Genomic DNA, 27751 nt, shown 5'->3' with positions numbered 1-27751 from the left:
ATAACGAAGAATAAGGGAAAAGAAAAATAAATGGGAAAGGATCAAATTTGACCCTAAAATTTGGTAAATGGTCTAGATATATCATAAGTTAATTGTTGGCTGGACGACATATATGAGGCAACCCTGGGTACTGATCAAAGTATTTAGATGCTAATTAGATCCAGATAATCATGGCATATATGTGCTACACTTATAACTACAAAGCACCCCCAACTATTAACAGATGGCATATTTATACCATATACATAATTCAAGGAGTATTTTGATTCTTTTCCCCAAAAATAAATATAGGTGTTTTAAGAATAAAAAATATCCCATGGAAATCCTATTATCTCATCCACATTATTCACTGGCCCACTAAGACAAAAAATAAAATTTCAGCATGTACTAATCCACCATAATAAGAGGAAAATGACAGGACAAAGACACAAAAGAAACGAGAAAAGGATTCCCCTCCCATTTTGAACTAAACGGTCCAGAGTCCAAGTCCCCACTCCCCAGGTTAGATCATGGTCAGGAGGCCATTTTAGTCATTTCACTTTCACTACCATAGACCCAAAATATTTCGAAGACCCGCTCAATAGAATATCAAAAGCTCGTATTTTGGAGGGATATACAAAGGGCGGCAAATATATTCGCCGGCCTGCACGTGACCCCCACACACTTCTCTCTCTCTCTTCCGATGTCGTCGTCAAGGCTCCGATCATCCATCTCGCCGTTCCGGTCTCGAAAATCGTCGTCGTCGTCGTCGTCTTCCTCCTCCTCTAAGCGTCCTACGACCCCTTCCTCTACTACTTCCTCCAAAGCTCCCACTCTACCGCCGGCAAAATCATCATTTTCTCCGTCGACTCCTAGCTCCGACGGTCCACCGGGTTCTTCTGGAAAGACTAAGGAGAATGTCACTGTTACCGTTAGGTTTCGTCCGCTCAAGTGAGTAATTTCCTTACATTTATTTGTACACTGGTCCTCCATTAGCTGAGCTGTTGCTGATGATGACAAGTCGATTTTTTTTCATCTTTTGTAGTGCTAGAGAGATTGGTAAAGGCGACGAGTTAGCTTGGTATGCTGATGGAGATTATACGGTCCGCAATGAGATCAATCCCAAAATTGCTTATAGTTTTGGTTAGTCGTTTATGACTTGGTGGACCGTTAGCTTTCATTTTTCTATCTGTATAAATGTGTGGAAGTGTATGTTCTTGTAATAATAATGCAGAATAGTATGTTCATTCGTCAAAAAGTACTACTGATGTTGATGGAGGTACAATCATTCATGCATGGTTGTGTCTGGAATTCCAATTGTAACTGTTTTAATGGAGTTCCAGTGTTGGATTATTTTGTTCCGTTACTTTTTTTCGTTCTGCCTATTCCTAGGGTTCACTTGTTTGTCACTTTCCCACGGACATATCATTTCTTTTGCTTATTAGAAAAAGGAAATATTTTTCATACAGATAAAGTTTTTGGTCCTGCTACAACTACACGCCATGTTTATGATGTTGCAGCTCAGCATGTGGTGGGTGGTGCCATGGAAGGAATTAATGGTAATGACTCCTCCATATATGTTGAGTTTAACTTGCAACCTTATAACTGGAACAGAGCTATGATACATTCCAGCATTTTCTCTTTTATGTTGATAGTTCAAATAGAATTTAAAGTGTGTTGGCTCGTTCCTTTTTTTTTGGGGGGGGGGGGGGGTTTCGCCTGCTGAATTAACTTAATAGTAATTTTCCTTAACTGCAAACTATAAGATCAACATTACTTGTTAAGTTATACCATATTGTAAGTTGCTCGGACTCTCCAAAAATGTTGTTGTACCCGTGTCGGATCTCCAAAAATGTGTTTGGAGGTTCCGACGCACACCCAACAACATTTTTGAAGACTCGGAGCACATTTGTCCATACCGTAATATGTCTGTCTTGGAGAAAAAACAACCTTTATATCATAACTTTATTTCTTGACTTTCTTCTACCAAAGCAATGGCCGTCTTTCCTTCATCTTTTACATAAATATATCAGTCCATCCCTTGTTCCTTTCTGCATCATTTTTTTGGGAGCAAACCAGAGGATAATAATATTGTTGTACATACTGCGATGAAGTAATTTAACAAGACCTTTTACTTGTTTACAAAATTTGTAAGATTTTGCTTCCATCCATTCTTAGAGTGACGTGGAATCTAAAGTTACAACTCTTTAGGGAGTTTTTGGTTCTATGTTTTCTTGCTTTAATTGAGAAGGATAGTTTGGTCATTACTTTAAGAAACCATAAATTGTTGTATTACGCTTTGAAGCGTCGGACTGAACGTGTAAGTCATCAACTGGTACGGTATTGGGGCCAGTTAAGTGATAACTAAGAATTATGTTTTAGCCTTTTAGGCATTGTTGTCGCAAACTAAGGTGTGGATAGAGGGGAAAGTTTTGTAGACCAAAGACACTCATTCCTTCACATTTTGTCTTCCGCTTGGCACTTACATTGTTATTTTTGTTGTATTTAAATGTTTTCCAGGAACCGTGTTTGCTTATGGTGTAACTAGCAGCGGAAAGACTCATACAATGCATGTAAGTCATTTCGTTAAGTTTTCATTAGTCATTTTAATTCCCGCCATGCTTTTTTGGTGTGTTCACTTGATTAAGATGATAGATACAAAAGTGTACACATTTTGAAAATGAGTATATATCCAACATGTTACTCAATTTGCTTGCAGTGAAAAATAAAACATGCAGCCATCTAAAAGGAAATTAGGAAGGGAGTTTTCTCTTTGGCAGCTCTCGTCAAAGATAGAGTGAGTGGGGTGGAGTGGGGATTTGGGGAGTGTACGGACCGGTAGGGGAAGGGTCCAAGGTGTCTTTTTGGGAGGAACTGGCCAATATTATGGGGGAATGGGACATTCCATGGGTTCTAGGGGGAGACTTTAACACTATTAGATTCCCGGAGGAGAGATTAGGGTGTAGTGTGATTTCGAGGGCCATGGAGGAGTTTTTTGACTTCATCAATGATCACTTTCTCATTGACCTTCCTCTGTCAGGGGAAAGGTTTACTTGGGACAGGGCGGAGGATTCCAACTCAAGGTCTAGACTTGATAGATTCCTTACATCTCCCTTATGGGATGAGCTGGTGCCGAATGTGCTGCAGATTCCTTTACATAGGTTGACTTCAGATCATTTGCCTATTTTGCTAGATGGATGCAGAGGGAGGGGGGTGCGTGCTCCCTTCCGATTCGAAAATATGTGGTTGAAAGTGTCAGGATTCGGTGACAAGGTGAAAGAATGGTGGACAAGCTACGGGGTATCAGGAACACCTTCATTCCGTCTTTCGAAGAAACTCAAATTGCTCAAGGGAGATATTATTATGTGGAATAAGGAGGTTTTTGGGAGGGTAAAGGTTAAAATGAGGGAGCTTATGCATGAATTGGGGGATTTAAAAAGAGGGGAAGGGGCGGGGGAGTTAGATGAATCTGAGAAAGAGAGATTGGGGGAGGTTAAGAGGGAAATAGTCGAGTTAGCAATAGCTCAGGAGACTAGTTAGCGGCAAAAATCGAGGGCGCTCTGGTTAAAGGAGGGGGATTCGAATACCAAGTTTTTCCATAGGGTGGCGGTCGCAAATCAAAGGATAAAATTCATAGCGTCCTTAGTTGTGGATGAGGTGAGGATTGAGGGAGAGGGGGAGGTAAAAAGGGGCGATAGCGGGGTTTTATGAGAACTTATATAAAGAGGAAGCTAGTTGGAGGCCGACTTTGGGGGGAATAGAGTTCAATCATATAGGGGAGGGAGACAATGAGTGGCTAGAAAGGGTTTTCGAGGAGGAGGAGATGCACGAGGCTGTGTCGAGTTGTGTTGGTGATAAGGCCCCCGGGCCTGATGGTTTCTCCTTGGCTTTCTTTCAGCTATTTTGGGACACCATCAAGGGGGAGTTGATGGAAGCCATTGAATACTTCCATGCGAATGGTGTTTTCGAGAGAAGTATCAATGCTTCCTTTATTACTATTGTGCCTGAGAAAGAAGATGCATCTTGTATCAGAGACTACATGCCTATTAGTCTTGTGGGGAGCATTTACAAGATTATTTCTAAAGTGCTTTCCAACAGACTTAAGAAGGTTCTTTACATGACTGCTTCGTCCTCTCAGAATGCGTTTGTGGAAGGTAGGCAGATCCTGGATGCTGCCTTGGTGGCAAATGAACTTGTAGACTCCAAAAGGAAAAATAGAGAACCCGTCTTACTATGCAAGTTGGACCTTGAGAAGGCTTTCGACCATGTCAATTGGGAGTTCCTGGACTTCATTATGATGCGGATGGGGTTTGGGGAAAGATGGAGGGGATGGATCAAGTTATGCATTTCCTCAGTCAGATTCTCTGTCCTGGTTAATGGTAGCCCGTGTGGTTTCTTTGGCAGCTCCAGGGGTCTCAGGCAAGGTGACCCTCTATCCCCATGTTATTCATTCTAGTGATGGATGCTTTGAGCAAAATGATGGATCGTGCGGCGGGCGGAGGTTTCTTGAGAGGATTCTCAGCTTCGATTGGGGTGCTCAGTGCCCGAAGAGTCTCACATTTGCTTTTTGCGGATGACACATTGGTTTTCTGTGATGCCGATATGGATCAGTTGACCTACCTGAAGCAGGTCTTGGTGGTTTCAGTTAGTATCAGGACTCAAAATCAACATTGGCAAGTGTGAGATTTTTCCGGTAGGTGAGGTTACTAATATTGATGCCTTGTCTGGTGTTCTCAGATGCAAGGTGGGCTCCTTTCCCACTACATACCTGGGCCTCCCTTTAGGCGCTTCATATAAGGATACTACTGTTTGGAATCCAGTAATCGAGCGGGTTGAAAAAAGATTAGTAGGGTGGCAGAAACGGTATTTGTCAAAAGGAGGTAAGGAAGTGCTTATTAAAAGCACTTTATCGAGTATGCCCACCTATTACTTATCCTTGTTGCAAGCAGCGGTGAGCATCACAGAAAAACTGGAGCGACTTCAAAGGAACTTTCTGTGAGATGCGACGGATGGAACTAGAAAGTTTCATCTAGTGAATTGGCAGACAGTCACTTCCCCAAAGAAGTGGGGTGGACTTGGAGTGAAAGATCTTAGGGTATTTAACAGAGCTTTAATGGGAACGTGGCTGTGGAGATTCGGGGTAGAAGAGCATGCTCTATGGAGGGAGGTCATAGTAGAAAAGTACGATTCAACGGGAAGGGGTTGGAGGACCAGGGCGATCACAACACCTTTCGGGTGTGGCATGTGGAGGAGCATCATGAAGAATTGGGAAGCATTCAGTGGCAACATCACTTACAGGGTGGGAGATGGAAGGAGAATCAACTTTTGGAATCATAGGTGGTGTGGAGAGGATACTCTGAGGGTCTCATTCCCCCACGTCTTCAGAGTTTCAAACCAGAAGGAACTGATGGTCCAACAGATTCGCAAAGAGCATGAGTGGGGGTAGTATGAAACCTCTCATTCAGAAGGAACATGCAAGATTGGGAGATTGCGGAGTTCCAAGATTTGTTGGCACTGCTATACGGGCAAGACATGCTCCAGCCATCCTGCGACTCTTGGAATTGGGGCTTGCGTGGCGATGGTTTGTTCACCGTAAAGTCCTTTTACCAGAGTATGTTGGTGAGAGAGGAGACCACTTTTCCATACTCCTCGATCTGGATTCCTAGGGCGCCCACGAAGGTGTGCTTTTTTGCATGGCTAGCGGTAAGGGGAGTGATCTTGACTGCTGAAAATCTCCGAAAGAGGGGAATTACACTTGTTAGTTGGTGCTACATGTGTAAAAGCTCAGGGGAAGAAGTTGATCACCTTATGTTGCATTGCCTTGTGTCCTCTGCTCTGTGGAGGGCAATCCTGAATCTTTTTGGTGTTCAATGGGTGATGCCAAGCACTGTAAAGGAAATGATATATAGCTGGGGCAGTTTTCGTAGAAGAACAAAGCAAAAGGCGTGGAAGTTCGCCCCGTTAGCTCTCATGTGGGTAGTATGGGGGAGAGAAATATGAGAGCTTTTGAGGAGATTGAGTCTCCTTTTTCACATCTTAAGAATAGTCTTTTATCTTTGATCGCTTTTTGGTGCACTCATTTAGCCCCTACTTGTATAGAAGATTGGGCGTCTTTTGTAGAGAATCATGTTCTGATGTAAATTCTCTACGTTTTTGGTATACTTCGTGTATACGGGAGTTCTCTCCCTTTTGATTAATACAATTTATCTTATCAAAAAAAAAGGAACCGATGTTTGCAAAGTTGTATAGGCAAGATTTTGTCACAAAGAATATGAAAAAGGAGAAAGAAGAGATTTGGGGAATGAACTTCTTGATTATTCCTCAAGTGGTTGGATAATTAAATAGTGTTTACAAAAATATAGACAAGAAAGCCGTAAAATAAGTGAATAACTATATATATATATATATATATATATATATATATATATATATATATACCAAAGAAGATAAGCTACTTTTTTAATCTTGCCACTGATTCAAAGGAATATTTTTGAAGGCCTAGTTTTTTATCTCAAACTTTTAACTAAAGAAGATTTAAGTGCTGATGATTTTTTATTAGCATTGCCTGTAATTAGTATCATTCGCGTAAACTATCAAAGCTACTTCTTTGGCAAGGGGTGAGTGCTTAATTGATGTTAGTGGCCACTTTGACTATACAAAGCCATATTTGGAAGAAACATTTAAAAAGAGTGTCACCATACAAGAGGTTTGTTTCATGCAGAATGCTTGTTCATTACACTCACAGGAGTGATTTTCAATCAAGTGTTATGAATGTGCAAGCTTTGTTTCTTGATTTTGATTTTATTTGCTGGTTCTTGAATGTAAGAGTTATTTGTTAGCTCCATGGTCAAGTTGGACAGAAATATATCCCTTTCCATCTGAAACATTTTGCTAAGCCTCTCATGTTATATAGGGGGAACAAAAGTCTCCCGGTATTATTCCACTAGCAGTGAAGGATGTCTTTGGCATTATACAAGAGGTACTATTACCCTGTTTTCACAGCTTAGTAAAAATTGATTCTGTAGTTTCATGAACTTTAATACTATTTGGAGAACATTTCTAGTTTAAAGCTGACTTTCAAATGTATTGTATCAGACACCTGGGCGGGAGTTTCTCCTTCGCGTATCCTATCTTGAAATATACAATGAGGTAAGCCAGACAGTAGTTTGATTTTAGCTGTAGCTTTTGTTCTCATCAGAGCAACATTTATGATAAAAATCAAGGTGATAAGCTGCTCAAATTGGCACATGTTAAAGGGTTTCATGCTTTCATTTTAAACAAATTTGCAAAATAAAATTGAAAACTCAGCATATTGGACATGATGGTGTCTTCATTTCTCATTTTAGGGTTCAATTCCAATGCATTGAGATTGACCTTACGTTCATTTTAGGTCATCAATGATTTGCTTGATCCAACAGGGCAGAATCTAAGGGTACGAGAAGACGGGCAGGTTTGTTTGAATGAGTCATATTCATGGCTTGCTGTGTTTTATTTCAAATTATGTTATCATATTATAAGCTTTCTTTAATCTTATTTTATGTGTCGTTCGTGGTTTTTTATCCTCTATTCATATGCATTAGTTTCTTCTACTAATTTCTTAGAGCAAGCTACTCCCTAGAAGTTGAACTTCTGTATTTATGATCTGGTTAATGGTAAATTTACCAAACATTTTTAATGGATGTCTAAGCTAAGTGACACCCTAGAACAGAGGATTTCAATCGAAGCAAGTTTAATTATTTGAAGTTTTATTTGACATGGATTCACCGATTCAGAATAAATGCTTATGCTAATCCTTCTATTGCTTGCTATTGGGTCTGGTTCATGTTATAGGCATGGAACTAATTTCTTGTGTTAAGTGTCCCACTTTGGTTGAGAGAATGTGTTGCTGTCCTCTATATGATTTTGGACAATCCTCTCATCGAGCTAGCTTTTGGGGTTGAGTTAGACCCAAGGTCCATTATATCAATGTTTGATGAGCCTATTTTCACACCAACTCTTTTTGTTCGCATTTTATCACTCTGGGCTTCTCTCTCAACTCAGTCCATTATGCTCTCCCCCCCCCCCTGCATCCTTAATTTAACCCATCAATCCATTAATGTTTCTCCAAGCCCACTTATTAGCTTGTTGAGCCTAATATCTCTCTCTATACTCTAGGCCCGCTCCTGTTGAACTCTTCTCTTTACTTTAAAAAAAAGGGAAGTCAAAACAAATCAAATACACGTGCAAAGCCTTAGAATTGGAACAAGGAGAGTGTTAGAGAATGCAACACTTGTCCCTCATCAATTTTGTAAGGGGTTTAAATGATTTTGCCCTATTCCAACCATTGCCTTAAAATTTCGGTTGGATGTGGTGACTCTTTCACATGGTATTAGAGCTAGATCTATCCTTATTCTTGGTTTTACTCAGTGTTGAGCCCTGATGTTATGTTGTTCACGCCCCAAATGTTCCAACCTTGGGCGTCTGTGGGAGGGGGTGGTAAGTGTCTCGCATTGGTTGAGAGAAAAGACTGTTGTCCGCTGTCATGGGAAATCCTCACTTTATGAGTTATGTTTTTGGTGTTGAGATATGCCCAAGGTCCATTTTCTTAACATTTTGTACAATAAGATCATGTTTACATTCCCCAAAGCCTTGGCTGCCTGTTTTTCTTTTTATAGTTTCTTGGAGATTAACACATCTGATGTAGTCAGTAGCTGAAACTGATTGGTGTGGCGGCAAATATAATGGCATTTTTGAGGGAAAAAAAACAAAAGTGATAACGAAGTGCAGCAAGTCGAGGTGTAATATAGGAACAAAAAACCATGAAAGGGATTGAAAAAGCATCAATACTGTATACTTTGTATGACTAGCTCTTTTATCTTTTTCTTTTAATGATTAGCTCTTTATCAGCTATAATCATCGTGAAGTTATTGTCAATTTGGATTATCTTTTACACGGGAGGAACATAATAATCTTCATAGAATCTTATGCTTTAACTTGGATATTTGGATCTTTTAGTTGTCCACTTTTTCTCTTGGAATTGAATGGTCTTTACAGAGATTTATGCAGCATCTAAATGGAGATACGGTCCCTGAGTTGCAAGAGTACTGTAATTTAGTTTTTTGGGTCCAATGTTGCCTTTGAAGTCCTGTTTATTCTCTTTTCATTTGCTTCCATGTGGACTTCCTTTTCCATGTTCCAGTTTCTATTCTGAAAGGTGGTGAGGGAGCTATCTTTTAAGCAGTCAGTTATATTGATTCCTATGAAATTGGGAGCTCTTTTCCCTTTTACTCTTTGATGTGATTAGTTTTCTTGAAAGCTGCTTATCTTTTGAAGTTTTAACAATTTATTTGAAAGATGCAGGGGACGTATGTTGAAGGAATCAAGGAGGAAGTTGTTCTGTCCCCTGCTCATGCACTTTCCTTAATAGCATCTGGGGAAGGTTGTAAATCTCGTCTATTTATAATATAAAGAGATTGCTATCAGTACCTTCATGTAACAAGCCCATGTTGCTTTTACTCATTGCAGTTACCTATTTGTGATACTTTATATAAGTAATCATATTCTTTGATCAGAAGGCTGTGGTACTAATTCGTGCCAGAATGCCTTCATATTGGATTTACTGATGAACAGCACTAAAGAATTCGATATCTTAACATATTTTATACGAGTCTTGATTACATGAAAAAAGAGGTATTAGAAACTGCTGCTTATTATTATGAACCGCATCAGCCAAACCTTCAAAACATCTTCTATTTCTTCTATCTCATATATAGTGCAAATATTTGGTCTATATATTGGAAAACAATTGGCAATATTTGCTTAATTGCAGTTTCATCTACACCTATCTTGACATGTACTAATAAATATTCATCTCTCCCAAAAAATCGTGCCCATCCCCCCAAGCCATCTCCAATGAAAGCAAATTGCGCAATAATCAATTAGCTTGGTTTGTCTTCTTCAGGAAATCTTAAGCATTAATGTGACCTTGATATTCTTGATTTCTACTAAGTATTGATATGTCACCATTTCGCCAGATGCCAAGGGAAACTTCTTAACATGTATCTTTGGCTTTGATGGCACATTGAAACAGAGCACAGACATGTGGGTTCCAACAACTTTAATTTACTGAGCAGTCGGAGCCATACAATATTTACTTTGGTAATAGCTATCTCATTCATTCCCTTTTAAACTATGTTCTAGTGTATTCTTTGCATTCAGAAAATGACAAGGATGTCTTCCTTGCTGTGTTCTAGCTGATAAACACTTATCTAATTATTTGTTATTGGATATTCATAGATAATGATTATTATCCCATGTTCGAGTGTAGTTTTGTGTAGGACTAGTGCAGCATAAGTAAATGATGGAGGTGACGGAAAAACATTTTGCACATAGTAGCTCAATACTCAAAGTGAATAGTTCTGCAACACATTTAAGGAAAGTATTACCAAGTTCCCACTTGTGTACTCCGGTAATTTTGATATGTTTTGAAACTAAAGAATTAGGGGCAAAGACAAAATAGGTAATTAACTCAATGTGTTGTCTTGACTTAAGATCGAGATGCAATTTAACTAAAGCTGCCAGAGTTTGATCCTTGGCCAGAAATTGAGGAGTGAACTAGGATTTTTGAATGCCGTGTCTTTGGCTCATAAAGGAAAATTCATGAAATCATCTTCTGTTTGATTATTTATAAAATTAAAGTTGATCATGTTGCTGACTATACAGCAGATGCTCAATTTGTAATTATATGTATTTTTTTCTTTTGTCCCATTTTATGTCACAAAATGATTTTCCTTTAGTCAAATTTGCACTATCTAATGAGTGGTTTTCTGTGCCAGACAATTGAAAGCAGTTCACGAGGAGGAAATCAGGGGGAAGAAGTAGCTCTGTCGCAACTGGTAGCTAGTGTTACTTTTGGCTCATTTTGTTTTTGAAATTTACCTGTTAGCTATTTGATGTTATAGCCTATAGTTCACTAGACTATACATTTTCTTTCGACTAAAGTTTTCAGTATGGTATTCGGGTATTTAGAATTTATCTTCTCGTTCTGTCGTCACTATGCTGTTCATGCATGCTGTACTCAAATCTTCTTTGTAGCATCTGATTGATTTGGCAGGCTCTGAAAGTTCCAAGACTGAGACAACTGGGTTAAGAAGGAAAGAAGGTTCATTCATAAACAAGAGCTTACTCACTCTTGGCACTGTAAGCTATTTCTTTCGTATTTTTACTCATGAGAACTTCCCTTGTCTATATGTCTCCTTACGCTTCATCTGTCCCTTTCGTTTCCCCCAGATTGAACACTGAATTCTTCTTTAGAATGCACAAATTAATTGTTTCGGCCGTTACCTTTGGAGTACAGTGCTGGAATTTGTATATCGATTTATCAACATTTGATGATGCAGGTTATATCTAAACTAACAGATGAAAAATCTACTCATATCCCATATCGAGATTCAAAGCTTACACGTCTGTTGCAGTCATCACTCAGTGGACATGGTCTAGTTTCTGTAAGTTTTAGTAAATCAGCTTTGCCAGCTGTCAATTATCTTCTTACAGTGCTTTGAACCGAACTCTGAGTTTGAGTTGCATGGACTCCCCCTTCCCAATTTACCCCAGCAAAAGAAAAAAACCTAAGCACTGATTCACTCTTTTGGATTTTTCTAAAGCTCATTTGCACGGTAACACCAGCCTCCAGCAACACAGAGGAGACGCACAACACCTTGAAATTTGCACATCGAACTAAGCATGTGGAAATAAAAGCATCACAGAATAAGGTGAGGTTTTGTGGGGAAGCATAAGGAGCAAAATGCTGTTGCTATAACATAACCATCTGCATTGCAATTATACCTCATGTGTTTTGAACTATTTCAGATTATAGACGAGAAGTCTCTCATCAAAAAGTATCAGAGAGAAATATCCTGTTTGAAACAAGAGCTTGATCTTCTGAAGCGTGGCATTATGGAAAATCAGAAAGTGGGACCCAGTCAAGATGATCTGGTTAATCTGAAGCTCCAGGTATGTCCCATTAATACATACCAGTGTACTTGTTAATCTGAAGCTCCAGAGAACCTTTTTGTATATAGATGGTGTTAGTAACAATCTCGTCCAACTGATCCACGTCTCTATCAACAGAGACTCCTGTTGACCTAGGACTCATGGAGCTCATCAATAAGATTTTTGCTTGCTTTTTAAAAAAAAACGACATCTCTGATTCCTCTCTCTCCATAGGGTCTAGATTATGCAGCAAGGGATGGTACACCTTTTTGCAGAGGAAATACCTTTTTTGTATAAAATTGTTGGGAAACTATGAACTCCCAAACAGATACACACAAGAAAATATGCAGAAAACAAAAAGCAGTGATCTCTTAAAAAAACTATACACAGAAAAAAAGAGGCAGCTTCCCAGGATATTAGGGCTTATTTTACATGCCTATTTAACTGGTGTATATTTTTCATTTTTTCTATATGTGATGCAGTTAGAGGCTGGGCAGGTGAAGTTACAATCACGATTGGAAGAGGAGGAACAAGCGAAAGCAGCATTGATGGGAAGGATTCAAAGATTAACTAAACTAATCTTAGTTTCTACAAAAAGTACAATGCAACCTGATATCCATGAAAAGCCTGGCCATAGACGCAGACATTCTTTTGGAGAAGATGAGGTAACAGCTAGCCTCTCTTACATAATGTGCAGTCTAGTAATCGAACTGATAATACTTTGTGTTACACAAGCATTAAAGACATATTACCAAATATAGAGCGCTTTATTTTGCTAAACGTACCCATATGCTCATAAAACCTCTATCATGATGTACATGTTTATCGTCATTGATCATGCAGCTGGCTTACTTACCGGATAGAAAACGAGAATACATGATAGATGAGGATGCTGGAAGCATTGACTCCGAACTATCAGCCGATGGAAGAGAGGGTGTCACAAACCTTGATGAATTGGTCAAAGATTTTAGAAGAAACAGAAGGAGAGGGATGCTTGGCTGGTTCAAGTTAAAAGTAAACTTTTAATATCTCTCAATCCTCTTCATATACGACCTTTTCAGAATGTGACAAGTCACTAGTGCACGATATAAATTTCTAATGCTACTGCAACAGTGAATCTCAATCACTGATTTCCAGCTGGTAAAATAGAATGTGAACGTTTCCTATTACGTAAAACAAAGAAGGAAAAGTTAAGCATGCAAGAAATTGGCATATGTAAGGTTGGGCGCAAAAGATTTAACTCTTAAGAAATATTAGCTAGATATCAGAAGAATATGATATTGCGGACAACAGGTGGATTAATCTTTTCTGGTTGGCATACTTTTGAGATACAAAAATCCATCCTTTCACTTTTGCGGGTTGGATAATGCACTGGAAGAATTTCCCATACCAAGACTTAAAATGGAAGAATAAATCTGTTATAGCATGAAATGGAACACTATTGTAAAAATCAAAAGGTAGATTGTGTAGTACTAAATGACAAAACAAAAGAAAAAGGAAAAGAGAAGCACAATAATATTCGTCTCCTAAGTATCAAAGTTTTATCCTGATATCCTCAGTGTTTGTCTTTCAACAATGATATGTATTCAGAAGTTAATTTTTTTTAGAATCTGCAATCTTATAATGATTATTTCCTTGTTCTAGAAATAATATGTTCTAAGATACTAATGATTTACCGTCTTGGTATGATGTCAGTGGAAGACATTTGACTCTTAGATAAACATACTAATGCATAGTTTATGCTACAGAAGCCTGAAAATCTGATTGGATCATCACCAAGTGCTGATTATGAAAGCTCGGCAAGTGGTTCACCTGCATCCTCGTTGAAGTCATTGCAAAGTAGAGTTACATTCAGTGATATGAAGGAAGGGCGGAGAAGATCTGTTAATAAGCGAGGGGATGATGCTCCAGCGGTAGACTTTGTCCCAGATAGAACCCAAGCAGGTGATTTGTTCAGTGCAGCTACTGGAGGTCGACTTCCACCAGTAAGTTCTTCTAATTTTGTTTTAATTTCTGGTTAGTTGATATGAAGAATGAAGAAAAGCAGATTGGATTTTTTTTTGTAGAACTTAGTTTGTCTTGTGTAGTTGATGGAACTAGATGACATGTTTTACCTTGTTTCTTCAATAATATGTAATTTACTAAAATGTAGTCGATCCAGTAAATTCATTCATGTGTTTTACCCAGCTGGTTTCTTGCAGTTATTTTAACAAATTCTCAGCTCTGCACCCACTCCTTCAATCTGAGTTTGTCCTCTTATCTATTAAAAAAGTTTAAATTTATACAAAATTAAGCATTTTTTTTTTATATAAATTTTAAAGAAGATTCTTGCCCGTTCTTAAAAGCTACCTTATGTTAACCCATGGTTTTCTTTACTTGTTGTGCTAAGACAAATGGCATGTTATCTGGTCCTCCTTAGTGTCTTCATTAACTTTGAGGAAATATCAGACGTTTTAGCTGTGGTAAGGCCTCAAACTCATTTATATTCTGCTGTAAGAGTTGATTACGTGGTTATAGATGCTTTTTCCAGATGTTCAATCTTCAGTTGGAGCAGTTGGAGTTATAGGTTTTTCTTTTTAAATAGGTAGAGCTGGAAACCTTTGTTTAGAGAACTGCTTAATTTTTTCTTCAGAAGTAATTAACTTAATGCATGTGCTACTGGTGCCTTTAAGATGCAAGATCAAATTCACTTCAGGTTAAAGAGGCTTAGAAACAGAAAGATACAATTGGCTTCCAGGTTTTGTATGTCATGACATCCCCCAAAATCATGTTCTTTGTGCACTCTATAGGTTGTTAATGTATGCTAAACTGTCAGCTTGTATGCAATCTCATGGATAATGGTTTTATAGTTGTCTTCTGCTTATAACTCTGCTAAGATGCTCAATCTTCTTCTGCAGACTGGGACCACTGTAACTGATCAAATGGATCTTCTTCACGAGCAAGTGAAGATGCTAGCTGGTGAGGTTGCATTATGTGTTAGTTCTCTTAAACGAGTATCAGAGCAATCAGTTAAGAGTCCTGAGGACTTGCAGCTTCGGGTTAGCCATTTATTGACGTTGAACTTTATAATCTTTTCCCAGATATGATGGATATTGAATGTGTATATGAGTAATCATACCTATATAATTGTCTCATGATTAGGAGCAAATGCGAAACTTAAAGGATGAAATCAGAGAAAAAAAATTTCAGATGCGTCATCTGGAGCAACGCATGGTTGGATCAGTAGAAATGACACCGCTGGGTTCACTCAATATTGAGATTTCTCAGGTGAATTTAAAAAAAAGTGATGCTTAATACATATAAATCTTTGGAAAAGTTTGGAGTTTTATAGGAGCATACATACTTATAGTGAACCTCTGAAGCAGCTACCTAATCTAGAACAGGGCTAAATTGATGAAGTCCATAATCCTTTAGCATTTTGATGGATTGATGACCAATGCGATTCAATTGGAATTGGGCCAAGTTCAGTAAAACCTTTATTCTTTTGCTTTTTCTGCATTTGTTGGTTTGGTTCACAATAGGGAGGGTTCCAGTGTTCACCCAATTTGAACGAAAAAAACCATCCTTTTTTGAAGGCTTGTTTGATCTTCTTGAGCTCATTCTTGTCATTTTTCACCTCCATCTCTGACAAATACTCTTCTTGTAGCATATTCTTTAAGAATCTTACAGTTTCCAATATGACCATAGCCCTAAACCTAGGTCAAAGAAGTTTCTAGGAAGTAAAATCCCTAATGAACTCTAATATAACTCCCTGGCAAACTGAGTAATGCAAAGTTTTAATTGAACGGGACTGCCTAATTTACCTGGAATGGCCTATGTGTATTCAGGGCCTTACATTCTGCTAGCCTGTGCTGCACTGAAGGTTCATGTCCATGCTGTTGGGAATTGTAGCTTATAGTTGGGTAATTACAACAATTCACCAAGCCTTGGTGATTATAATCATCTGTATCTTGCTGTATATCCTATACGTACCCTTTCGACTGTAATTGTCCAGCATCTGTTGATACCTCTTTAGTGAGATCAATGGTTGCCTATCAAAAGATACGAGCAGGCAATTAAAGAGGAACACTATTCACTGAAATGTGTCCTGCTCCTAGACCAAACAGGAGAGTAAGAGAGATGGAAGAACAAAAGGCTACGTTATTGCTTGCAGGACACATCCCAAGTCCATGACTAGTTTCTTACCATGTGTCGTTTCTTATCACAGAATAGCATTTGAATTCTGACTTTACTTAAATATAGGCATTGTCCAAGCTAGCTGCTCAGCTAAATGAAAAGACCTTCGAGCTGGAGGTATGGTCAAGTTTTTTTTGAGCTGGGTTAGACTCAAACATTTGATATTAACTACCTAATTAAATGCTGCTGACTAACTCGACTAAGTTTGTCATCATGAAAAGATTAAATCTGCAGACAACAGAGTACTGCAAGAGCAACTAAACATGAAGGTAAAATTGTAGTCTCTCTATGATCTGCTATTCAGATGTTACATTCTTCTGAACTCTAATGAAAATCATTTGGTCCCTGAAGATGTCCGAGAATTCTGAGATGCAAGAAACTATCCTTCTGCTGAGGCAACAACTTGATTCCTTATTATCAGAAAAAAGTTCTACGTGCCAGCAACAGGATGCATATCATGATGCTGCCACACTAGCAATGTATTCGGATGAATATGCAGAAGCTAAACTCGAAAGGGAGGCTGGGGTTTGTTCATATGAAGAAAGAATTCCGAATGAAAGTACTCAAACTAGTATTATGATATCAAATGAAAGACTTGTGCATGAAGTCCCCAATGAATGCAGTATTGATGCATTCTTGAATTCTCAGCTTCTTTCACAGGTAGGCTTTCCTTTAATTTTATGCTTTTGATGCAATTTTTTAAAATATAATATATTTCATGTTTTTCTCTTCGTAGGCTGCTGAGATAGAGTCCCTGAAACAAGAGAAGGAGCAAATTGTTGAGGAGAAGGAAGGGTTAGAAATTCACCATCAAAAGCTAGCTGAGGAAGCTTCTTATGCAAAAGAGCTGGCAGCAGCAGCAGCAGTTGAGCTCCGAAACTTAGCTGAAGAGGTAACAAAGCTCTCTTACCTAAATGCCAAACTCGCTGCTGAAAAAGATGCGCCTTGCAAAAATAACTGCTGTAGGAGATCTGCTTCATTTGATATGAAGCAAAATGGTGATGGTGGAGGTCGACCTGATGCACATGTTAGGAAGACAGAAGATTTTTTATCGGTGGATGAGTTGGAGCAAGAGCTGAATGCACGACACCAAAGAGAGGCTTCTTTGGTTGCTGCATTGTATGAGAGAGATAAAATAGAAAGTGAACTACGAAAACAACTTGATGATGCAAAAAAGCGAGAAGAAGATATGGAGAATGAGCTTGCCAATATGTGGGTACTTGTTGCAAAGATGAGGAAATCTGGTCCTGTTCCTGAGACTGTCTCATTTGAGGGGTCTGATGTGTCTAATATCTTGGAAGCAAAATTAAGAAATGACATTTCCTTGTCCAATGGTCATTTGGAGAAAAAATTTAATAATAGTGAAAAATTTGAAAACATTCCTGCTGTGGATGCATTGGAACTATTGAAGTATCGTTACCATAAGGAAAGGAAAAGGTGCAAGGAACTAGATGATTTAGTTTCAAGATTAAAGGTATGTTCTTCCCCATTTCCGCGCCTTATTTAAGTTGGTGTCTGAATAATATGCTTTTTCCCAGAAGCTACTACCTTGCTATTACCTCACCGTGTTTGTAGAGCAATGGATGAAGAGCAGACTTCTAAAAACTCCAAAGAATGAAGAATTCCTTAACAATTTTTGTGTGTGAGAGAGAGAGAGAGAGAGAGAGAGAGAGAGAGAGAGAGAGAGAGAGAGAGAGAGAGAGATTTTTAGAATGAATCAAAGATTAAAGAGATCCATCACAGAGTTAGACAACTTCATAACTGATTCTAACTGAATTCTTGAATGCTACTAACCAACTAATCTGTGAACGTTGTAGCTAACTAACTAATTCTGTGAACTACAAACACTTTCATCAAATGACTATTATTTGGCTAGCTTTGATTGGGAGCTTCTCTAGTGAATGAGTTTTTTTTCCTGTTCTTGTCTGCTCCATGCTTCATTTACTATTCCTAACTCTTGATTTATAGCCTGGTGTTTGGAAAATAAAAACTGGCTCTTGCAATTGAAGCTAATTAAGAAGAATTACCAGAGCAATTAACTATGAAATTGAAAAGTAATTATCAATTTTTCAATTGAGGTTATATTTTTGTGGGCGTGTTGCAACTACATTTTAATGGTGTTTGATTTGAGTTGTTAAGATTTATAGTCATTATTCTTTAGTGGATGCCGAAATTAATAATTTTAATTGCAAATATGTTGGGTAACTTTTTTTCTCTCTAAATTGTGAGCTTTACTATAAAGAACTGTGAGCATTGCTTCTTGCTTAAAGACTCAGGAGTCTTGTGCTTGTCGCATTTTGCACTCTTCACTTGAGACACAATGTTATCGATGCGGCATTTATTTGGACATCACTAGATAAATCACATTTTTACTGGATTTAGGGTGATGATTTGGGTGGCTTGGATATTAATGCACTCGAAGAGCTGCAAAGCCTTCACGTTGAGGCCATTACCAAGATTTGTCGTGCAAAGGTTAGAGCGCTCCCTGCATTAAGTTTGTTAATTGACTGAAACAGTAAATGTTTTTTCCACTTTTGTTGTGATTCTGTTAAGTATCTTTAGATCAATTGTCGCTGTGTATTTTGCTCATGTCGTCTTCCCAGAATTTCCATCTAAAATTCTATCTACCAGGAAGAACTGATGATGCTTTTTGAGTCGTAGTAATATATGTTCCATCAAAAAGACCACTAGTCCTAGATAATTCAATCTTACGTGTGTAATTCTTCAATATATGGTTTATTTAATGAACTAAAGATATTTAAGGGACACCGCTGTGGTATTCTCAGTGCTAGGTTCTCCAGATATGAACCTCCTAAGCAAATCAAATATTTGAAAGTTTGATAATTGACTAAGTGGAAGAATTGTCTACATGCCTGTGAAACAAACTCACAGATTGACATCTGTAGCATACATAAACAGATCTACATGGAAAAGGAGGTTCACAGTTGAAAGCTTAATGTAGTTTTTGGTGTCCTCGTAATCCAGCTTGGAGAGCTTTTCCCAAGACATGGCTTGTAGATTTGCAGTGTAGCTAGGAGCTGATTCGCTCATTACTCTAGGATGGTTTCAGCTGGAGCCTTGACTGTTGAAATGCAGAAAACATTGATTATGTGTTTTTCCCTGTCCAACCACAGGTTAAAACACAATTGTGTCACTACTTTATGGTTATTGTTGTCTTGAAAAATCTGTTGTTGTGCATACCATGCAATAATTCATAGTTCCTTTTATTTTTAATCATTCCATGAGGGTCTGGTCGCATTGAACAAAAGTCTACGGCTGTTCATTAGATTTATTACCTTCTGGAACTTGGCCAGCTGATCCATCATCTTTCCGGGATATCAGAGTCATTGAAGCTACAGCTGCTTCAGATAAGGGTATCGATTTTTCTTGTGATTACCAGTGAACTTATAAATGTCTTGGAAAGTTCAGCACTCCCATGAGCAGTATAAGAGAATTTAGTTACATTTTTTATTGAGGATGTCTGCCTGGTCTTTATTGGTGTGTGGTATTAGGTGTGGATCAGTTGGTATCTCGTATAAGGTTGTCGAGACTAAGGGTGACAAGTGGCCGGCCCGGCCCCGCAGGCCATGGTCCCTAAATAAACGGGCTAAACATGCTTTTTCTAGGAACCGACCCGGGACCGAGCCCACTAACTCATAATCCCTGGTTAAACGGGTCGGGTCCGCGGTCCAAACGGGCTAAATGGGCCCATCGCTAAGTAGTAATTTTTTTTTAATTAAATAGAACTTAGAGACAAAGATGTTAAAAAAACATTCAAGGCAATGCCTTGTAATTTTATTATAGAATTGTGACCTAACTTTTTAATTCAAATTTAAAGACAAAAATATTGTAAAAAAATATTCAAAGCAATCTCTTGTAATTTTATTATAGCAATAAAAAATATGGCAATATCTTTCTTAGTTTTCCTCCCCCCTATGGAATGAGCACAACAATTTATATGAGTAAATAAATAGCTCAAATATTGTTCATATTCATGCTTATATTTATAAATATTGCTATTTACGGTTGTGCGAGGAAAACCTTTATAAGTAGGATTATAAATTTTTCTAATGTAATGCACAAACGCAGTGTCAGAAGGAAAACTATAGGGTAAGCACATAACAGTTATCAATTTTGCCAGTTCTTCCCGATCTTTTCTTGGATCATAATATAAAATACCACCGGTAATAGTGTTAATTTCCGGTTGAAATTGATTTGAACCGGTACAAGGGTCAGTCTGACTAGGATTAGGTGCACTTTTCCCCTCGGCCAGAGCTTTCAGACGTTGATATTTGACGTTATCATTAGGGTATTTTTTTTATGTGTCTAGCCAAAGATCCCGTCCCCGACCACGTTCTCACATATTTAAAGCTAACTTCATACTACAAGTTTTACACTTAGCCTTATTTTTTGAAACTAGTTGAGTAAAAAGTGGCCAAACAGAAGATGTTTCCTGCCGTTTGATAGGTTCTCTAGAAAAAGTAGGGACAGTGACAAGAGTATTAGATGGGTCATCATTTGGATTAGCAGCGTTATCACTAGTTGGATCAACACCAGGAGCAGGACTAGTGGGTGTATCATCTTCCGGTTTAGTTTCATCAAGGTCAATTTTCTCATCATCATTTTTATCAATAGTATTATAATTATTAGAATAGAGAGCATTTATTAATTCATGGTTTAAAAATTTACTGGGTGCAATATTATGGCAAAATTCAGTGTCGCTAAATTGTAATAAACTATTATCGGTATCAAGAATAGCAGGTGTAGGACGGCTACGAGGTATGGTTCGGGGAGCTGGGGGCAGGGTAGGAGGAACAACAGTATCACTAGATTTGCCAGTCTTGGATTTTCCGTTATTCTTACTTTTACCAAAAATATTCCTCAAGGAAGACATCTTAGTTAATCAAGTAATAGCAAATGAATAAAACAAACAAAACTATAATATTAAGACTTACGAGTTGGAACGAGTTTTCCGAATTGACGAACAACTTGTTGAAAATTGATTATTGATGAAGACTAAGACTCCAATTCACCAACTTCATAATTTTTTCACAAATTGTAACAACCTCAATATTTTTTGATTATAAATACACTCTCATTTTCCTTAGTCGGTCGGGTTGGGCGGTCCCGGCCCAACCCAGTTGCTAGCCTTAGTCGAGACAATTAATATTTTCTTCTAAGCATATTCAAATGTCCTTCCATAAGTGCATAGGCTTACCTCTTGTTTTTCCCTCTGGATCAGGAAGAGATGGTAATTTGAAAAAGAATATCTTGTTTTAACTGGAAAAACCTCTTAAAACTATTTTTTCCCCACTTGGGACTTACAGTGACATTTATTTCTTCTGAATATGCAGTGCTTAATCGATGTTCTATAGCATTTTGCTTGGCGTTCCTTGACCACCCCCGAACATCTAAGGTGAGCTTCCCACAACTAACGCAAATAGACTTTATTCTTTAATGGCCTGATTATGTTTTCTCTAGAGATAGATATGTTATTCGGTCCCTATGACTAATTGATTAAATGCATCGGTAAGATAATGACATGATTTAAAACCTTCCGTTCATGAAATTGACTTGCATTTTTATTCAGTGAAGTTTGATTTCTTTCTCGATTTTCTCTGTTAACATAATCGTTAAATGTGTTTAGCTAAGGCTGGTCTCCAATCTCATACACTTAGCAAAATGAGATGTAATCAAACCCTGATGTTTCTTGGTTGAGTAGCTGAAATAAATTGAATGTTGTAGCTGAATGGGTCATTGAAGTAGCCAATCATACAACTCTGCAAAAAAGTTTCTCTCGCCTTTAACTCAGAACCTGCTGCTTGAGTCACTACCTTGTCCGGCCATTGATATATTCTGGCAGCTTCAACAAAAGGCTTTGTGTGAATATCAGCAAAATGATTGATTTTGTTGTTTGAAAGTTTCCCCAGGAATCTCAATATCTTGTCTGCAAAATCTCCCCAGCCCCTGTTATGTTCATCTTCCGGAACAATGATTGCATTGCTTCTATCTCCCACCCAAGTTTCAATTCTGACAAAACGGCCATAACTGTTGAAGTTCTGATACACTCACTAAATGTATGTTTGAACCTTCCTTCCCCAACGTCTACATAAGTTCCCTGTACCCCTGGATGCTAGAGCAAGAGATTCACAAACCCAGCGCAGATTCTCTTCATCAATGTAGATTCTGCTCCTAAATCTCCTGTTCCTTTCTATCAGTGTATACCATCTAATTCGTCCTTCATGATTCCCTGCCAATTCGAATGATTTAGAGCCAGATGTGAAGAAAGTTCTTTCCCCCATGATTTGAAATCACCGGTGAAGATTTACACAACATGTTTCAGAAGAGAGAGAGAAAGAGGAGAGAGAAGAGAGAATAATTGACCTTCCATCAATAATTTCAGTAAAAAAATTCTGTTCTTTTTAACATTATTTGGTTCCTTAACTTTGAAACCCTCCCCGCTGTCCCCTGCGGGTCTTCTTCCTTAAGCAAAACAAACAAAACCCAGCTACACTTTGGATCTAAAGTTGCAGATATTTGTGTGAATGGCACTGAGGTCAAACATTCCAGTGGGTCTAGGAATTATTATTTTTATTATTGAGATTGGATTTTGTAGAGTTCTTAAAATGATAGGGGTGATGAAGAAGAGGAGGTTTTAGAAGAAGAGTTTTGGTTGTTGATGGAGGAAAAAGAGAAGGGTTTAGTGGGTGGGGATTGTGTTTGTTGTTGGTGGTGGGGTGGGTATGAGGATTTGATGATGAGAAGAAATAGGGGAAGTGGGTTTGGATTTGGGGCAGAGATGGAGGAGTTTTATGGTGGCTGCCATTGTTGTGATAGCTGCCATTGTTGAAGAGTTTTTACATGCCTTGCAAAATAGAAAGAGGCGAAGTGAGATGCTAAAGGTATACTTGTAAATTTAAGTATTTTATTTTTTAAAAAAATTTATTAACACGTGTCATGATTTTATTGGCGCGTGATATCACACATATTCTGAAAAACTGGTCAAGAAAAAAGTGGTGTGTCTTAGCTACTTTGGAAAGGTTGAGTGTGTAAGGTGACTTTTATTCCCAGAAAGTGTCACACAGGGATTAGTTGTATAGTTCAGGCAGGTTGAGTGTGTAAGGTGACTTTTGTTCCCAGAAAGTGTGTATAACAGGGATCAGGTGTATAGTTCAGTATTTTGCCTAAATAATATACTGAAAGCGTTAAGAGTTTGGGATGTTCTGAGAAACCAAAACACAGATAAGAAAAAAACATGCAAGGAGATTTTAAGAATTGAAGTTCATTTCTGTTTGTTCAGAAGCCCATCTTCGTAAGCATCTGAATTCTGCGATTCAGCACTAATGCCTTACTCCTTTGTGATTTCGTCATTAAATTTCCAAACTGCCAGTTGAACTCATTTGAGTTTACTATTTCATCTTATTATATCTTAATGTAGTATGTAAGAAATTGTTTTCAGTTTCTATCTCATATTTGGTTTCCATTTCTCGCAGGTATAAGCCTAGTGTATTGACTCAATTCAGATGTAACGTCAACTGGTAAACTCATCGTCTATCGCCAAAACTTCATACAACCAGCAATCACGATGGGGAACCAAAGTGTATATCTAACTGAAAGACTCAAAGCCAGGAGAGGATTCGTTGACTAGTGATGTGCGCCAGACCTGTACTATTATTTGTATTTGGTATACACCTTATACCCTTAGTGTAGATCATAGGGAACATTTCAGTAAAACGTTTGTACTCCCAATGACTGATCAATTATAGTTGTTACTCTACAACATGTACAGAAAATGGCTCGAAGCCCACATTAGCTTCTCACTTTTGTCACCTTATTTTCTTGCCTGCTGCTTCGAAGAATCAAACTTTGCAGGACATGTCTGTCCGAATATGCCCATGTTGGTAGGGTATGCATCATAATAATCTTCTCCATAATCACGACTGATGCTGTTCATGAAATGAAAATGTTTTCTGGTGAGGAATACACTATCCAAGTAATGTGAGAAGCAAGAGAATGTAAATAAAGGTTATGGGAATACGGTAGCCTATTGCAGTTTGCTGGAAGCCATCCAACCCGTTGTTTCTCGTTATCGTATATCACCATTTTGTCCAGTAGAGAAATATCTGTAGATGAAAAAAATAATCAGAAAGAGCTTATTAAATGCACAAAGAACTTGGATACCAACTCTTATCAAAATCTAGTTTCCCCCAAGTATTTATGCAGATAAAGAACTGCATTTTCTCTTCATTTTGTTGATGCTATTGTATCGTTATTTGTAAATGTTAAAACACAACCTTGCAAGTAAGCATGGATTCATTTACAGGACACTATCTCTAGGGTGGAGACTGATTTTGTACCTCCAATCACATTATAATTTCCTAATCCAACTTCTGTACCATTCAATATGCCCAAGCATACATTACCATGCTCCTGAGAGAATAAGAGCAGAAACCAGTTATTGATATAGTCCAGACATAATATAAAGCCTATGGAGCAGTTGAAAAGTTGCATACCGTAAGTATAAGATAGGCCTCTGGCTGGAGTTGAAGCTCAACATTCTTAGCTTTCATGAAACTCAGCGTTAATGGCTTGAAGTAGCTCGTGGCATCATTAACAGTTTTAAAGGATTTGGAACCATTCCAGCACACAGGAAGGCTTGTGTCATCCACTGCATCAGTCAGCTGCTTTGCATTTATGTTTTTCTTTATCTGAAGATAGATTATTGTAAGTGCACAGACAGAATGTCAACTATTTCGAATATAAAAACACTTCCACATCTTACCGAAGATACCAAAATATCGTAAGCTTCAGAATTCAAGTAACTGAAGGTACTTCCACTGTCAAAAATTAGAGGAAAACCCTTCACTCCTGTGGCCTGTCCATCAAAAAAGAGCTCTGCTGGTCCCAAAGAGTAATGCTTTCTGAAATCATAGTAATACATCAACATCTTGCTCAGAAAGTTCAAATTGCTCCATATAAATCCCTATAACATAGCAGAGGACATACTCGGAAGATGTTCGCATGATTGGTGTCCAAGCAATTCCAGATGAGGGAAGAACATCATCGCCAAAGAAAAGAAACCCTCCACCTTGCCCACTTAAACAGTGACCCACTACATTTCGGATAAGACCCAAGCCACTCAATTGTGATACAATGCTTGATTTTCCATTGCCCAGACCAAGAATTCCATCGGTAAAAGGTGGATGAGTAAAAACTGGAACTTCTTGATTGTAACCACAACTGCAAAAGACGACTCAATTAATTTTTCTCTTTTGGCAAGGCAAACAATTTCATCGATGAATAACAACTTGGTGTCAAAAACTATGTAAGATGACTCAATTCAGGAGCTCATCTGTTGGCAAGGCAAACAATTTCATCGATGAATAACAACTTGGTGTCAAAAACTATGTAAGATGACTCAATTCAGGAGCTCATCTGTTGGCAAGGCAAACAATTTCATCCATAAAAAACAACTTGGTGTCAAAACTATGTAAGATGACTCAATTCAGGAGGTCACAAATTAGAAGCATCACATTTTAACAAAAGAATGTGAGTGAAAGAACCAAAAAGGCCTCGAGAGTTAAAATTTTTAAGGTCAAATAAAGGTATACTAAATGCTTCTCACCCAAATACTAGATGAGGAACAACAATGCTACCATTGGTGAATCGTAGTGGAAAAGCGTCTTTGACTAGAACTCCCAAGGATGAACCACGATCTGCATATGCAACCTCATAATCACATTGCTCATCCGGGCCGTGACAAGGATGGTTCTCGGGCCAGTGAAGGGACGTGCATACAGGATCCTTACACGTGACAACATTTTCATTTGGTTTGTAAAGACTGTGAGGGGCCTGCCATGGCGCATATTCATGTGTACGTTAAGACAAAATAGACTAATGCTTTAGGGTTGAACGTGCATTTATATAATGACATACAAATATCAGATGAACTCATGGTCTTTCAGGATGACTTTTACTTCAAAGATTTTAAGTTACAGACAAGGAAAAGGCAGTAATATACCGGGGTGCATTTCGCACAAGGCGCATCACACTGCAGCCAAGTTAGGTCACTACCAGTGTCTATATCAAGAGAGTAAGGTTTGGGAGGTTGGCCAACCTCAAGTGTCACCTGATAATACCTGCACGTAAAGAGACCACCTGGATTTACAAGAAAGAACATGGATAAAAATATGTTTATTTCAGAATTTCAGACAGAAGAAAAAATATGAATGTCAGATCTTGAAAATTACAGATAATCTTTTATTTATCTAATTCTTTTGGTTTTTTAATAACGGTGGTGTTTGGGCTAGTTTATGTGCACCTTGACTAATCCACCAGAAACCTGCTATCTCCCACCATTACAGGTATTGGATAACTCTGTCTACAAAGCTTAGACACAGGAAGCAATCACTTAAATCAGTCACAACTTTCCCTTCAGCACTTGTACTTTCATTTAATATCTATCAGCTAAGATTCAGAAGGAACTCTATTGTCCACAATTATAAAGTAGAAAGTAGGAATTTGTGCCTGATCATCTGTTTGACTAATATTAGAAATCCCTTCTTTTCACTGTATTGGCCCCAATTCTCATATATTTCCCCCTTTTCTCTTCAAACTATTCTTCAATTTCTTCCCAATCAGCAAACAATATAAGTATGATTGACCAGCCAATAGTCCTACTATTATCACAAAACATAGTAAGTATCAACTATCAACAAAGCCTTGTTTCATACAATATTGACTAGTATTTATCACCAAACACAGTACTAATTACCCCCCCCCCCCCCCCCCCCACACACACACAAAAATTCTTAAGGAAAAAAATGATCCAAGATAACCCTTCAAGAATTGACGAATTTTAAACAAGTAAAAAACTTTAAAAAGCTCACTGACAATCAAGATTCCAAAATAATGAAAACACATAAAATCACATTGACTGAACATCACAAAGAAAGAAGTGAATACCCTTTAGGATATACGTTTCCAGCGAGAGGGAACACAATAGAAGAACCAGATTTTAGCTGCTGCTTCTTCCATATGGGACGAGGCAGATGAAAGGCAGAGAAGCAGCTCTGAAACAAAGCGGATAGAAGCAGAGAGTACAACACCAACAGCATGCAAAATGGTGCTTTCCACTTCCCGTTCATGGTGATTTTTGGACAGTGGACTAAAATTCAAAAAGGAGTTGAAGCAAATCCTGAAAAGGGTCTACTTTCTTGATCTCGAAAAGCTTAGCAAAAAGTTCAATTCGTACTAAGGACAAAGAAAACAAAAGTGTTGCTCCATTTGACCGTACAGCCAGTTTATATATATACTGATAATAAAAGTATTTAGTGGTGGTTTGGTTTAAAAACAAGTTGCGATGGGATTATTTATAAAAAGATTTGATTAATTATTCTTGTATTATTTCTTAGTGATTGTTTGTTATGTTATATTAGTCGAGAATGTTAATTTTACTATTTTATTCAATGATAATTTATTTTGAGATTAATATTTTATAATTTATTTTGAGATTAATATTTTATCATTTGTGAGGCATAAGTTATTTCGGTATTATTTTTAATTTTAAAATAATTTATTCCAAAATTAGTAACCAAACAAGTAAAATGTCAGCACTAAATTTTTA

The 27751-nt window shown here is 37.9% G+C and overlaps 2 protein-coding genes across 6 annotated transcripts; one reads left to right on the top strand and one right to left on the bottom strand.

The window, feature by feature from the left end:
* Positions 1-585: 585 nt before the first annotated feature.
* LOC104092764 (kinesin-like protein KIN-7C, mitochondrial) lies at positions 586-23942 on the top strand. 5 transcript variants are annotated; one of them, XR_011408787.1, is made up of 27 exons: positions 586-930; positions 1025-1122; positions 1449-1538; positions 2500-2552; positions 6893-6958; positions 7075-7128; positions 7370-7429; positions 9319-9397; positions 10049-10116; positions 10794-10853; positions 11053-11157; positions 11358-11462; positions 11622-11729; positions 11827-11970; positions 12432-12614; positions 12793-12963; positions 13698-13934; positions 14847-14987; positions 15091-15216; positions 16192-16242; positions 16347-16394; positions 16477-16785; positions 16862-17599; positions 18508-18597; positions 19111-19499; positions 21480-21541; positions 23619-23942. XR_011408787.1 is itself a non-coding variant. In XM_009598431.4 (26 exons), exons 1-25 carry the CDS (start codon positions 683-685, stop codon positions 21498-21500), a joined length of 3453 nt encoding a protein of 1150 aa, XP_009596726.1. In that variant the 5' UTR covers positions 587-682; the 3' UTR covers positions 21501-21541; positions 23619-23942. The 5 variants fall into 5 exon arrangements, 2 of the variants coding, with proteins under 2 accessions (XP_009596728.1, XP_009596726.1); XR_011408789.1 differs by having other exon boundaries at positions 19045-19499; XR_011408788.1 differs by lacking the exons at positions 21480-21541; positions 23619-23942 and adding an exon at positions 19638-19657.
* LOC104092767 (aspartic proteinase Asp1-like) lies at positions 23714-27415 on the bottom strand. The gene is made up of 9 exons (XM_009598435.4): positions 27091-27415; positions 26147-26264; positions 25751-25977; positions 25132-25365; positions 24908-25046; positions 24639-24833; positions 24483-24555; positions 24164-24248; positions 23714-24071 (listed from the first exon to the last, which is right to left on the bottom strand). Exons 1-9 carry the CDS (start codon positions 27270-27272, stop codon positions 23957-23959), a joined length of 1368 nt encoding a protein of 455 aa, XP_009596730.1. The 5' UTR covers positions 27273-27415; the 3' UTR covers positions 23714-23956.
* Between the last annotated feature and the right edge of the window lie 336 nt (positions 27416-27751).

The sequence above is a fragment of the Nicotiana tomentosiformis genome, chromosome 6 (genome assembly GCF_000390325.3).
Source record: "Nicotiana tomentosiformis chromosome 6, ASM39032v3, whole genome shotgun sequence".
Classification (NCBI taxonomy): domain Eukaryota; kingdom Viridiplantae; phylum Streptophyta; class Magnoliopsida; order Solanales; family Solanaceae; genus Nicotiana; species Nicotiana tomentosiformis.
The sequence above is the reverse complement of the archived record's forward strand: the minus strand, read 5'-3'. Positions and strand labels throughout refer to the sequence as shown.

Excerpts from the sequence above, each read along its gene's own strand:
- LOC104092764 (XM_009598431.4), top strand. The coding sequence starts at position 683 with ATGTCGTCGTCAAGGCTCCGATCATCCATCTCGCCGTTCCGGTCTCGA. Across the intron at positions 11,463-11,621 it reads GTGGACATGGTCTAGTTTCT|CTCATTTGCACGGTAACACC; the intron begins GTAAGTTTTAGT and ends ATTTTTCTAAAG. Across the intron at positions 12,615-12,792 it reads ATTCTTTTGGAGAAGATGAG|CTGGCTTACTTACCGGATAG; the intron begins GTAACAGCTAGC and ends TTGATCATGCAG.
- LOC104092767 (XM_009598435.4), bottom strand. The coding sequence starts at position 27,272 with ATGAACGGGAAGTGGAAAGCACCATTTTGCATGCTGTTGGTGTTGTAC. Across the intron at positions 25,366-25,750 it reads GTTCCTCATCTAGTATTTGG|TTGTGGTTACAATCAAGAAG; the intron begins GTGAGAAGCATT and ends CGTCTTTTGCAG. Across the intron at positions 24,072-24,163 it reads GCAAACTGCAATAGGCTACC|CATCAGTCGTGATTATGGAG; the intron begins GTATTCCCATAA and ends TTTCATGAACAG.